Source organism: Saccopteryx leptura, chromosome 4 (assembly GCF_036850995.1).
Source record: "Saccopteryx leptura isolate mSacLep1 chromosome 4, mSacLep1_pri_phased_curated, whole genome shotgun sequence".
In the NCBI taxonomy this organism is placed as follows: Eukaryota; Metazoa; Chordata; class Mammalia; order Chiroptera; family Emballonuridae; genus Saccopteryx; species Saccopteryx leptura.
Window position 1 is genome coordinate 53,002,722 of NC_089506.1, and position 14,719 is coordinate 53,017,440.

A 14,719-nucleotide genomic window follows, 5' to 3' on the forward strand; every position below is an offset into this window, starting at 1 on the left:
TAGTAGGAAAAGAATCATTCCTGACTAGAAGCCAGAATTTTGCAGCTTCACTTCTACCCAGTTAAAAAAAAAACCCAAAAAACAAAATACTTTGCTTGATGAATCATAAGTACTGACTGGTAAACTAGTTAACACTATTGCAAGATTTTTGTCTTTGAACCTGATGTAGTAAAATGCGTGAGCTTTGAGGTCAGTCAGTCTTTGGCTGAAATGAGACTCTCAATCACAGTATGTGATTTTAACTGATAACAAAAACAACAATCAGTTTTCTATGCATTTCACCTGGAATCTTCTAAACTAGCTCTTATTGCTCTTCTCAAAGTTTAATATGCGTAACTATCACCTGCGGTTCCTGCTAATCTGGGGATTCCATAGGTCTAAAGAGGGACCTGAGATTCTGCGCTTCTAATGAGGTTGCAGGTGGCGCTGATGCTCCATTGCGGACCATTTTCCAGTACAAAGGCTAGAAGCATGGACCCTCGTCAGCAGTATTAGTGTCACCAAGGAAGTTATTAGATGTGAAATGCGGATTCTAGAACCCCACGCAAGACCTACTGAATCAGAAACACTGGGATAAGGCCCAGCACCCTGTGTTTCAACAAGCACTCCAAGCGATGTCACTGGTTTTCCAACTTGGTTACAACACTGCAATCCCCGGAAGAGGGGGCGGAGAGCGTTACACACTGTTGATGCCCAAGACTCAATCCGCGATTCCCCTGTCCTAGTGCGTGGTGTGGTCAGGGCATCCGGCTTTCTAACAGTTCTACCAGGTGACCCTAATATGCGGTAAGATTTGAGAAACCCGTGAGGGAGGTGCTTGAACTTCGATAGGACCGGACTTTCCACATGTAAAGGCGGTAATATTCACTCCGCTCCCAGGCTTTGGCACCTCCAGCCAGCCTCAGTCGGCCACAATCCTAGATCGGTCTTGGGGATCCCGCCTCCGGCCCTGTGTCCCACAGCCTCCCCTCTGTCGGAGAGCCGGTCGCCGACCCGCCTGCGCAGCAGCCCCGCGGCTCCGCATTCGGGCACCGCAGGCACCTACGTGTCCGCTGCCCCGCGGGAGCCCGCCGGCTAGGGATCCCCGGAGGGCGCCGCGCTGAACGCGCATGCGCCGGGCGCCAGCCAGGCCGGGGCCAGAGCCGCGGACTCGAGCTCCCCCCACCGGAAGTGGGCGCCGGCGCGAGGGGCGGATCCGGCTACTTGACGGCCGCGGGCTTTCGGCTCCGGGTTCGAGCAGCTCGCTCTTCGCCCTCCGTGTCATGGCCAAGGCCGCCGACGCGGTGTGGCTGCTCCTGGGCGCCACGATGCTCTGGCTTTCGCTGCTCGGCTCCGGGACGGCCTCCGCGTCCAAGGCGGTGACGGCTCACTTGGCCGCGAAGTGGCCCGAGACCCCGCTGCTGCTGGAAGCCAGGTGGGTGCGGGCTGGGCCGTCTGCGGAGCGCAGCGCGGAGAGAGGGCCGGGCGAGCTGGGACCTGAGGCCCCGGGAGCTGTCCTAGGCCCGCCGCCCAGGTGCCCGCTTGCTGGCCCCGCGAGCATCGCCGCCTCCCCTGCTGTCCCGCGCACAGGACTCGCTTGCACTCCCCCCCCCCCCCCCCCAGCAGTTAGCACTTTGCCTCGCCCGCGGCTTTTAAAACTTAGGGACCTTTGCTTAATTCATTTGGATTTTCATTAGCATTTACGGAAAAAAGAGAAAAAAAAGGAAGAATGGGTGGTGGAGTATGGCATTTACCGCTAACACTTCAGTTGACGTGGGCAGTTCTTTTCAGGAAACCGTACTCAAAAGCAACTAGGTAGGCTTCCTGCGAACATGTTATGAATTTCCTCAACTGGATAGTTCATTAGTAAATCAAAAGTTGTAGCTATTAAATTTTGCTCTCCATCGGCAACTTCATCTGGGGAGGATGCTGGAATGCTGAGCTATCCACTGCGCTTGAGGCTGACACTGGAGCCACTGGTGGGGAAAAGGGAGAAGCAGATGGTCCGTCTTCTGTGTGCCCTGACCAGGAATCAGATCCTAGACTTCCACAGGCGGGGCCAAGCTATACCGTTGAGCCAACTGGCCAGGGCCCAGCATGAAGTTTTTTTGTTTTGTTTTTATTTCGTGAGAAGAGTGGAGGCAGAGACAGACTCTCGCATGAGCCCAACTGGGATCCACCAGGCAAGCCCACTAGGGGGCGATGCTCTACCCATCTGGGGGGTTGCTCCCTTGCAAATGGAGCCATTTTTTAGCGCCTGAGGCAGAGGCCATGGAGCCATACTCAGCTTTTGAGGCCAGCTCGCTCTAGTTGAGCCATGGCTGCAGGAGTAGAGGAGGAAAGAGAGAGAGAAGTGAGAGGGGGAGGGGTGCAGAAACAGATGGGTGCTTCTTCTGTGTGCCCTGACTGGGAATGGAATGCAGAAATCCTCATGCCTGGCCCACACTCTACCACTGAGCCAACCAGCCAGGGCCCAAGTTTTAACTCTAATTGCTTTAGTCATTTCACCAAAGAAACAGCTTACCATCCTGAAAAGAGTCTCCATCACCCCACATTACATTGTATATATAAAATACTGAAACAGTTCTTTTTAACTGAGGTATAATTGACATATAACATTATATTAGTTTCAGGTGTACAATATAATGATTTGCTATTTGTATTTATTGAGATCACCAGGATAAGTCTAGTTAGCATTTCACCACGTTAACTACAAAAACAATTTTTTTCTTGTGATGAGAACTTTTAAGATCTATCATATTTGTGATTTTCCAATATGATATGCAGTATTAACTGTAGTCACTCTGCTGTATATTACATCCCTTGAATTATTTTATAACTGCAAGTTTGTACCTTTTGACCAACTTTACCTATTTCATTCACCTGCCCCTCCCAATCTATTCTCTATTTTGGATGGGAAGAATTTCACACATAAGTGAGGTCATACAGTATTTGTTCCTCTCTGTCTGATTTCAGTTAAAATAACGCCAAAAAGTCCATGCTGTCCCAAATAATAGGATTTCCTTTTTTATATTGCTGAATAATTTTCCATTGTACTTATATGCCACAACGTCTTTATCCAGTCATCCCTCTGTGGGCAATTAGCTATTGTAAGTAATGTTTCGATGAACATAGAGGTGTGTGTATCTTTTGTGGTTTTATTTCCTTTGGATACCCAGAAGTGGACATGCTGGATCTCATGGTAGTTCTAGTTTTCATTTTCTGAGGAACCTCCATACTCTTCCATAATGCCTGTACCAATTTACATTTCCACCAATCTTATACAAGGGTTATATTTCTCCACATTCTTGCCAGTATTTATCTCTTGCCTTTTTTATGATAGTCATTGTGTAACAGATGTGAGTTGGTATCTCAGTGTGATTTTGATTTGCATTTTCCTGATTACTGAAGTTGAGCACTTTTTTGTGTTCCTGTTGGCCATCTGTATGTCTTCTTTAGAAAAATGTCTATCAGATCTGTAATGCCGGTGGTCGAAGCTAGGCAGGTTCACGTTGGATTTGGGCAGATGGTAGAGAAACTGCAGAGTCAGAAAGTGTCAGGCCATACCCATGTATTGGAGGCAAGCAAAGACAGACAAGCAAATAAACAACAAAAGGGAAAGAGCTAATAAAGGAAAATCTGCTATTTGCAGGAAGGGCAAGAGAGCAAGATAAACCACACTTCATGGTGGTGGGAGAGCGATCTGGGAGAATCGCCGCCCAGGGGAAGCACCATAGCCTTATATAGGCTGTGCACACTTGCCTCTGCCACGTGCTCATGCAGTAATCAAGCAAAGTGCTTGCAGCTGGTAAACCCACGAGCAAGCCTATCACAGGTGCCCCACATTCCACCCCTTTAGGGTTGCTCACCTCATAATTTACATGATGAGTTTCTTCCTCCGCTATGGTCCCTGTGCGAGGAGTGAGGTACATTACAAAAACAAAAGCAGTGCAGTCTACAGCAACAGAATTACAAAACGCAGCTATGGGTGAAATGATAGAGTGGTCAGCATCACCAAGAGAGGCAAATCTTTCCCTGCTGGTGGAATACAGGCCAGAGTTCTGTCTGCAGACAGCATGTAACAGGTACCAGAGGCCACTCTGGGAAGATATACCAAATTTTATTGTCCTGCACACCAGGATCTGCTGGTTCTACGTGCAGCAAAATGGGAGATCTCTATGGGCTATAAAGAAATTACAAAGATGCCCTTCATAAAGATGTCTCCCTGAACACTCAAGAGATAATACACTTTTACCTTAGGCGGCCAGGTGCTGGTTGCCAGGCAGTTAACTAGAAATCTACCTCTAGCCCCCGACCCCACGGTGCCAAAAAGGCCACCCATCATAGGTGGGGCACCTGTACAGTCCCGGGCCATGCCCATTGAAGCCATTGGCCTTTAAGGGGGGCTGTTGGAGCAGGCAAAAGCATGTTGCCCTGCCATCCAAAGCCCAGCTTGAGCAAAGTGTCCTTGATGTGTATCTACAATTGGATGGGAGCAGCTGCCTAGTGCAGGAGGGCCTTCACTGGAGATGGGGCCCCCCACTGAGGTCTCTCCTTCAAAATGCAGAGTACTGTCCACAAGTGGCATGTCCATCCAATAAGGGAGCCAGTTCCCCCCCTCCTGTTGCAGTCCCTGCTTTAAGAGTCCGTTATACCACTCAATGATACCAGCGGCCTGTGGGTCGTAGGGGACATGGTACTTCCAGTCCACCCCTAGGTCTTGAACCCATTGCCTCACCATAGAACCCATGAAATGGCTACCATTGTCACTTTCAAGGACCAGCGGCTGCCCGGACACAGCACTCAGGTGGTCCAGAGCCTGTATGACTGCCCTTTGGTCTGGGATACAGGCAGGGTAAGCAGCAAGCAGACCGGTGGCAGTATCTACACATGTGACTGCATACTGGTACCCGTCGACCTTGGTAAGTGTCCAATGACGTCTGTCTGCCACCGTGTCAGTGGAACACAACTTCTCTGAATTTGTCCAGGTGACACCAGTTGTCTCCGCGGGTGCTCCTTGGAACACACTGCACATTGATCACAAGCTTCAAGTGCCTCTGCATAGGACATAGGCAAGTTCCACGCCTTAATGATAAGCCCACATAGTTTTTGTCCTACATGGAGCAGATGCCAGAGGAGCCACTGTGCCATGTCACCTGTGGGCACAGTCTCCAACTATCACACCCTCGCCAAAGTGTCTGCCTCATCATTCCCAGGATGGGCTAGAGGGGCATGCCCTGTGACATAGTATACTATCAGCTGTTTCTAGTGTCCTATTTCACATAAGTCTTGCCACATGGCCTGACCCCATAGCAGACGATGCAGTGCATTACCATCCACTGGTTAATGTGCCAAGTAGCAATCCAAAGAGTCAATCCATTATAGACAGCCCAGCTGTTGGTGCAAATCACCAGAAGTTACAGGCAACTAGCCACACAGCTCTTAATTCCCTCCATTGGCTGCTTTGGCCTGTACCTGTGTCCATCCAGATAGTCTCAGTGGATGGTTGGAAGGCTATGGCCATCCACTTGGCTGGTTGGCCCCTGCTGAACCATCAGTATACCAGGCATCTTTGGGGATGGGTGTCAACCCCTTCTGGTAGGGACTGACTTCAGGTTCTGCCTCCTGAGCCCCAGCTGCACCTGACTCTAAGGTCACATAGGTGACTGGACCCAAGACTTCCTGCAGTTCTGCTCTCAATGGGCTGGTGCTAGTATGCACCCCACTTGGCCAAGGTGGAGGTTTGGGCTGTACCACTACAAGGTTTGGTTGCCCAATCTCTCACCCATCCTGAAATAGGATATGTGGTCTTGACCATAACTGGAGTTGTCATAATACTCTCAGTAGCTAGGAGGGCAGTATACACAGCTGCCAACTGTTCCTCCCCTAATTTGTAATGGACTTCAGTGCCTTCCCACAGTTGAAACCAAAACCCAATAGGTTACCATAGGTGCTCTGTCTGTTGCCACAAGCCCTATCCGAACCCCTCAGGGGTTACATGGACATCAAGTTCACGGGACCTGGCAGGATCAAATGCATGCAAAGCCTGTGCCACCTTGACAGCTCTCTTAGCTGCTGCAAATGCACCTTGTGCCTGCTCAGTCCAATCCCAGTGAACTTCCTTCTGAATAAGGTGATAAAAGGGATGCAGTAATTGAGCTAAATGGGGTATGAATGCTCACTAGTACCCCAACAGACCTAGGAATTCCTATAACTTTTACCATAGTGAGCAGAGGCGGATTTAATGGCAGGCACACCGGGCACGCGCCTTGGGCCCCGACTTCTGAAGGGCCCTGCAAAACCCCAACTTGACACATTTTTCTAATGACACCAAGTTTGGTTTCATATGTTCAATTTTAACGTTACTAGTACATAATATTTTTTTTATTTATTTAAAAATATGGATAGCATGTATTTTTATTTTCCGTCTCTCTTTTTTGTTAAGGGGCCCAATATTTTCTTCTGCATCCGGGTCCTCAACCAACTTTAATCCGCCTCTGGTAGTGGGCAAAGGGTATGCTTGGATCTTGTCTATAACTGTGTCAGGGATAACCCAACCAAACAACTCCCAAGAACTTAACAGATAACCCAGGTTCTTGTAATTTATCCTCGTTGACCTCCCAGCCACATGCTTTCATATGGGATAGCAAGGTAGGGACTACTTGCTTCAATTCTGGAAGAGAGTCAGTAGTTAGCATAATGTCATTGATATAATGATACATACGAAATGCCTCTAGTTGTTTCCATTTAACCAGGTTAGCAACCACCAGCCCATGACACAAGGTGGGACTTTGCAAATAGCCCTATGGTAATACTGTAAAGGTCCATTGCTGCCCTTCCCACGTGAAGGCAAATTGGTCTTGACTCTATGGCTATATCAATAGAAAAGAAGATGTTAGCCAAATCTACCACAAAGTAGTATGTCCCCAACTCATGGTTTAGCTGATCCATCAGGTTAGCTATTGAGGGTACAGCAGTGTGCAAAGGGGGAACAACTTTATTACCCCACTGTTATTCACCAAGTTCCATCTGGTTTGTGCATAGACCACACTGAGGAATTATAAGGGCTGTGTGCCGACCGGATGACCCCCACTTTTTCTAGTTCGAGGACTGTCCCAGTGATTTCTTCATAGCCACCTGACAGGCTTTGTGCTAGTCACATGCTGGGAAACAGATGATTGCAAGGAGGAATGTGCTGCGTGTCCCTGCAACAGTGTCTTCACAACCTGGCTCACAGGCAGAACTCCCCAGCTAGTTTCCAATCACAGTCCTTGTAAGATAATTACCCCCCAAATATATTCAGAAATAGGGGATACATATACCTTACATGGATTAGGAGGCAGTCTTCCGATTCCCAATAGAATAGTTGTTGGCTTCACTCGAACAGTTTGGCCACCATAATCATCAATAGCCACTGGGGTCCCAGCAAACTGCTCTGGGTTCCCATAGAGGAGGGAACATTCTGCACCTGTATCCACCAAGGCCAATATCCATTGTACATTAGAAGGGGACCAGTGAATAGCCAGTTCCACACGTGGCCTCTGGTCCCCGCCTATCTCTGTTAGACGGATCCCTCAGTCTTCTCCCTATTTAAAATGGAACAGCAGGTCTTGGGGATCCTCCTCTCCTTCAGCGGTCTCCATCATATAATTTCATAACCATGCTGCCCATGCACCAACCATTTTATTGGTAGTTGCTGGGCCATTCGTCTCAGCAGCTGGAATCTCTGTCCTGTTTAAGCTGCTGCCAAAGCTCCAAAAGAACCTTGTTAGGCTTGCCATCCAATTTCTCCCTATCTGCCACAGCTGCAATTAAATCTACCCACATGTGTTCAGGTAACTTGCACAGGCCCATTCCTCTTGCTAGTCGGAGGGGCAGCATGGGCAGCAGCCCTCACAGCTTTGTGATTCTGTGCTACTTCCAGCCCCCTCAAATCTGCCATCTGTGTAACTGCATTGATAGATTGTCCTACATAGGGGTCCAGGATAGCCACTAGTGACCCAAAAAGGGCTAATGGGGCACTGCAGAGGATAGGATTCCACATCCCAGCTGTAAATACTTCCTCTTCTGGACCATGGGACCCCAGGTGGAAAGCAGCATTCTACATACCTAAGTTCCTGAAGGACCTTTACTAATTCACTATAGCACTGCCATCAACTCACTGACCCCGGCAAGTACCCAGCATTCTGCCAGGCTGTACAAATGGCAGCCATCACCCATTCTAATAGGGTATAGTTTCCTGGGTTGTCATGGCAGTTCTGAAGATGCTGCCTCAAGGAGGAGTGTGTGGTAATAGTGGCCAATTTCTCCATCTCTGTTCTGGAGAGCATGATGCATCCACCCCCTATGTCCCACAACCTCAGTAGCCAGGCTGCCAGCAGCTCCATGGCTTTCTTCCTGAATTGCACCCCCAACTCTATCAGGTGTAGGGCTGGACCACAGAGTGCTCCACTATCTTTGGAGGAGGCTGTGCTTGCCCCTGAGGGACTCTTTGCGGCTGGGATTTTACCCTCTTGGCGACCACTGGCTGGGCTCTGAGACTGGGGATGGCAGTTGCAGCCTGAGGAGGAGTCGGAAACACCTGCTCCCACCTACTCAGAGCCACTTTGCCAGCAGGAATGCTGCTCCATCTTCCACACCCACTTTGGCTCCTGTGGCTGCCAGCTCTCAGCCTGAAGCTGACTCTTGAGCTCCTGAACCTGCAGTTGTTTCTTAAACAGCTGTCACTGCCAACATTCAGCTTTCAGGGCAAACTGCAACTCACAAATCACAATTTCTTCTTCAGAGACCACTCCAGTTCCAGGTGCCATTGGTGTTCTGCCTGCACCTCACACTGCAACTCTTGAACCTGGTCAGCCTCCCTCTCCAGTGCTAGCTTCAGTTTATGCCATCACTGGTTCTCAGCCTACCGTCTGACTTGTAATTCTCAGATCTGTGGCTCTTTCCTTAGTGACCATCCCAGCTCATGTGTTCCTTCCTTCCTTCCTTCTTCTTCCTTCCTTCTTCTTTCTTTCCTTCCTTCCTTCCTTCCTTCCTTCCTTCCTTCCTTCCTTCCTTCCTTTTCTTCCTTCTTTCCTTCTTCCCTCCCCTCCCCTCCCCTACTTTCCTTTCCTTCCCTTCCTTTCCTTCCTTTTTTTCTTTCTAAGTGAGAGAAGGAGAGACAGAGAGACAGACTCCCACATGTGCCCTGATGAGAATCCACCTAGCAAGCCTCCTAAGGGAGTGATGTTCTGTTCATCTGGAGATGTTGCTCAGCAACTGAGCTATTTTTAGTGCCTGAGTTGGGAGACTCTACTGAGCCATCCTCAGCACCTGTGGCCAACTCACTGGAACCAATCAAGCCATGGCTGCAGGAGGAGGAGGGGAGAGAGAGAGAGAGAGAGAGAAGAGGGAAGGGTGGAGAAGCAGATGGTTGCTTCTCCTATGTGCCCTGGCTGGGAATCAGACTTGGGACATCCACATGCTGGGCTGATACTCTACCACAAGTCAGCCAACCAGGGCCACATTTATTTCAGTGTTAAAAATAAGAAGTGTTTTGGGTTTTTATTTAGAAGATTGGTGATTTTTTTGAGACCAAAAATATATCATTGGGGCTTAACTCTTATTTATACTAATTTAATTAGTTTACTTATATGTCATTTTATTTAGTCACAGTTTTCAAGAACTTACTAGCAACATTAAGTGAAGACTATCTGGCACACCTGCAGGCTGGAGTTCCCACCATGTCTGACAGGCCCACCGGCTTGCACTGGGGTGTGGTGGGAGGCAGGGTGGCATGCCGACAGTGCTGACCTTGTCCCAGATGTTGCATTTTTTTACAAACTGAAGGCAAGGTCTTCCACCAGCAAAAAGACCCCTAATCACTTTATTGTAGTGGTCTGGAACCAAACCCACAAAATCTCTAAGGTGGATTCCAAGATGGTGATGGAGTAGGTAGATGTTCTAACTGCTACTTCCCAGGACCAAATTGGATTACAACTTAATTTAAGAACAATCATTTTGAAAAACCAACTTTGGACTAAAGGAAGAGGAGTCTATAACCAAGGATCACAGAAGAAGCCACACCAGGACTGGTAGGAAGGGCAGAGACGGAAAGGGCTGCCGTGCTCCCAGGAATAAGTGGTATGGGAGGGTCCAGAGGAATTCTCACTGTGGGGAGTTGCTGTCTGAGAAAGAAATGAGAACTCTCAGAGATGCAAGCTCCGTTATAAAGGGCCAGCACAGAAAATATGGTGCAAAGCTGCTCACCTGGGGCTACAGCAGAGGGAGGGCTGAGAGGACTAGAGTTGCATGAAGAGAGTGTGAAGTTTGGTGGCCCAAGGAAAGAAACTGGAGGGGTATGATGCTACCGGAACTTCTGTGCTGAGTCATTCTCCAGTACCACAGTTGCCATCTTTCCTGGGTGGAGCAGTCCCCTCTGAGTGGCATCAGCCTAGGGAAAAGCAACTGCTCCACCCTCAGGAGTCTCTCCTGCCCCACCCATGGAGACCAGGCCATTCTGAGAAGCCAGGAAACGGGGTCCCTCAGTGACTCAGTTCTCTGATGTTGACACTGGAGCTTTCCCCACATGCTGCCAAGTCCATAACTGGTGCTTCCACTTCACAGAAGATGCAGAAGAAACTGTCCAGACTGTGGAAAGACCACATCTCTGTGTCTCAGACCCCACCCACTGGACTCATGGGACTGCACCCTACCGAAGTCTGTGAAAAAAGTCTGGACTGACTGACACCTGGAACTGAGCCAAACCCAGCACCCTTCCTAATCTCTGAGCTCTATGAGGTCTTTTTTAGTGGCTGAGCCCATCAAGCAGCCAGCATAAAAAGAGGTTGCAGAAGGTAGGACTCAGGGAACCTTTGTCTTTTAAGTGGAACTTCCTCCAAGCTCATTGTGAGTGAAAGGCAACCTAGGTGTACAGCTTGGTTTTTCCATGTTGTGGGGAAGCTGTGTTAGGCTTGATCACTGGTTTACCAGCTGCAAGAACTTTGCCTGATTAGTGTGTGAGCATGTGGCTGTGCCATGTTCATATGGCCTATATAAGGCTATGGGTGCTTGCGCTCAGGGGGATTGCGGCTGTGTAGATTGCCTGCCCACCGTTCTGAGGGGACATTTTGCTGTTTGTTTGCCTGAGAGGCAGTTTCCCTTGCCTGTGTGCTTGTCCACTGTTGTGAGACTTTATTAACCAGAATGGTCCAACCCTTTCTGGCTCTACAGTTTTTCTATCATCTGCCCGAATCTAATGTGAACCTGCCTGGCATTGGCCAGTAGCATTAGACATATGTATTTGGGCCCAGAAAAGGCAGCCACAAACTCAGGATTGCCTGTAGCTCCAAGAAAGTTCCTGAGGGCCAGTCACGGGCAGTGTCTCCCACTGGTCTGTACTGGGTTCCCTCCAGGGAAGCTCGGGGCTGGCACATCAGTGGCCAGATGCGAAGAGCATTGATACAGGACCTAACAACCCTCACTAGTGAGGTATCCTTAGGAAGGGTTCCTCACACCTGGCCCAGGTGAGGCGAGTTCCACTTTCTGTGGTCAGTACCGGCATAGTGGCTCATGTGGATTGGACAGGGTGGAACTTTACATCCAGCCAGCCCAGGTGCTGGGTATCCTGTCCTGCTGAGCTAGATTCCACAGGGGGAAGGGAGAGAGACTTAAAGCATGGACATTTAAAGTGTGGATCCCTGTGAGCCTGTTGTTAGGTCTTGTCGAGAGGTTTAGTTACTTTCTGTGGAGGGGGCACAGTCAGCCCAAGGAGGAGACTCTCTCAGTATTCCTCCCTGAGACCAGGTTCTTACCAGCTGTAAGAAATTCTGCAAAGTGAACCTGCTATTCACCTAACTGGATAGAAATAGAATTGGAGTATCCAGCAGTATCTAAGGGATTAGGCTTTGCAGTAGGGGCCACTTTCCTATACTAAGCTCCTGATCAAGAAACCCCTTAATTAGGGGGTACCACTAATGTTGTATTCCCAACCCAGCTGCCATAACCCACCAATCTTATAACCTGTAGAGGGACTGGTTGGATGAGGCCAGTATGAGCTCACACTACACTCTTTCTACAGAAGACTGTTGGAATACCAGACAACTGCAAGAGGAGGTGGAGGTGCTGAAAACTAGATGGAAATTTTACGGAACTTGGAACTTTTATGGAGCTGCTGTCATCTCTAAGCAGGAGGAAGCTGATTCTTATATACAGGTTGACCCCTTCCCACACTACCCAGGCACAGGAAATGCAGATACAAACAGCAAACAGAGCACTAGGTTCAGAAAGGTAGCCCATGGCAGGTTAAAAATAATGCCTAACTCCAACACAAGAAGACTGAGAACGAACACAACCAGTAGTAGATGGCAGACAGAACCAACCCTAGACTCAGCTAACTACACAAGCAGTATGCACAAAAGAAGAGTCCAGAAGGCACCATACACTGGAGAATAAATAAGCCCAACAGGACAGACATTGCAGTGTGTAATACACATGATCAAGGTTGAACCTTAGAGCTAGCCAGCCTGAGGGGACTACCACACCTATTAAAGGACCAATGGCATTCAATACTCACAACAGGACAGAAAATAGTACCTTCAAGAAGCATTCTTAGAGCAAGCACATCTGGAGGCCTGGATATTAGTATCACTGAGCACATCTTCCTTATAAAGACATAGTAACAAATTTCAGAGTTAATGCTACAAAATTCAGACACAATGAGCCAACAAAGAAAAACAACCCAAGTGAATCAACAAAATAAATTCCCAGAAATAGAACTAAATGAAATGGAAGTAACTAAAGTACAAGGTGCAGAGTTTAAAATAATGATTTTTGGTATGCTCAAGGATCTTTGAGCAACAATGGATGGTCATAATGAGTACCTATGTAAAGAGATAGCAAGCATCAAAAAGAACATTGAAATCATAAAAGAGAATCAGTCAGAAATGGCCATTACAATATCAGAAATGAACACTGGACTAGAAGGAATGCACAGTAGGCTGGATGAAGCAGAGGAGCAAATCAGCGATTTAGAGGACAAAATTAATGAAAGCACAGAAACAGAGCAGCAAAATGAAAATAGGTTCAAAAAAACTGAGGGAACTCGAAGAGAGCTCTATGACAACATCAAGAGAAACAACATCTGCATCATAGGGGTTCCTGAAGGAGAAAACAAACAAGGGATAGAGAACTTGTTTGAAGAAATCATTGTTAAAAATTTCCCTAAATTGATAAAAAAGTCACACAAGTTCAAGAAACACAGAGAGTTCCATTAGAGAGAAACCCAAAGAGGCCTACACCAAGACACTTCATAATTAAAATGCCAAAGTTAAGAGACAAAGAAAGAATACTAAAAGCTGTAAGAGAAAAGAAGATAATTGCTTACAGAGGAGCCCTCTTAAGGATGACATCTTCTCAACAGCAACACTTGCGGCTAGAAAGAATTGACAAGCAATATTCAAAGTAATGCAAAACAAGAAACTATAACCAAGACTACTTCATGCAGCAAGGCACTGTTTAAAATTGAAGAAGAGCCCTGGCCGGTTGGCTCAGTGGTAGAGCGTTGGCCTGGCGTGCGGGGGAGCCGGGTTCGATTCCAGGCCAGGGCACATAGGAGAAGTGCCCATTTGCTTCTCCACCCCCACCCCCCTCCTTCCTCTCTGTCTCTCTCTTCCCCTCCCGCAGTGAGGCTCCATTGGAGCAAAGATGGCCCGGGCGCTGGGGATGGCTCCTTGGCCTCTGCCCCAGGCGCTAGAGTGGCTCTGGTCGCGGCAGAGCAACGCCCTGGAGGGGCAGAGCATCGCCCCCTGGTGGGCAGAGCGTCGCCCCCTGGTGGGTGTGCCGGGTGGATCCCGGTCGGGCGCATGCGGGAGTCTGTCTGTCTCTCCCCGTTTCCAGCTTCAGAAAAATACAAAAAAAAACAAATAAAATTGAAGAAGAAATAATAAAAAAATAAAAATAAAAGACTCAAAGTATTCATTACAACCAAACCACTACTGCAACAAATGTTAAGGGACCAGCTGTAAAAAAAAAAACAAAGGAAAAAAGAAATCGAGAAAAAAAAGGATTATAGATTTAAAGAAGAAAATGGCAACAAATAAGTACATATTAATAATAACCTTAAATATAAATAGATTAAATGCTCCAGTCAAAAACATAAGGTAGGCCCTGGCCAGTTGGCTCAGCAGTAGAGCGTCGGCCTGGCATGCGGGGGACCCGGGTTCAATTCCCGGCCAGGGCACATAGGAGAAGCGCCCATCTGCTTCTCCACCGCCCCCCTCCTTCCTCTCTCTCTCTTCCCCTCCCACAGCCAAGGCTCCATTGGAGCAAAGATGGCCCAGGCGCTGGGGATGGCTCCTTGGCCTCTGCCCCAGGCGCTAGAGTGGCTCTGGTCGCGGCAGAGCGAAGCCCCGGAGGGGCAGAGTATCGCCCCCTGGTGGGCAGAGCATCGCCCCTGGTGGGCGTGCCGGGTTGATCCCAGTCGGGCGCATGCGGGAGTCTGTCTGACTGTCTCTCCCTGTTTCCAGCTTCATAAAAATACAAAAAAAACCCAAAACATAAGGTAGCTGCATGGATAAGAAAATAGGACCCATACATATGCTGTCTACAAGAGACCACATCAGAACAAAATATACACATAAATTGAAAGTGAAGGGATGGAAATACGATTTCATGCAAATTGAAATGAAAAAAAAAAATGGGGGTAACTAAACTTATATATGACAAAATAGCCTTTAAAACAAAGGCTATAATAAAGGTTAAA

The 14,719-nt window shown here is 48.2% G+C and overlaps 1 protein-coding gene across 3 annotated transcripts in view; it reads left to right on the forward strand.

Moving 5' to 3' along the window:
* Positions 1-1,207: 1,207 nt before the first annotated feature.
* UGGT2 (UDP-glucose glycoprotein glucosyltransferase 2) overlaps positions 1,208-14,719 on the forward strand; it is a 231,789-nt gene continuing 218,277 nt past the window's right edge. For all 3 annotated transcript variants that reach the window (XM_066380674.1, XM_066380675.1, XM_066380676.1), the window contains exon 1: positions 1,208-1,414. In XM_066380674.1, coding sequence (XP_066236771.1) covers positions 1,263-1,414 — 152 coding nt within the window. In that variant the 5' untranslated portion in view covers positions 1,208-1,262. The remainder of the gene's footprint in view (positions 1,415-14,719) is intronic.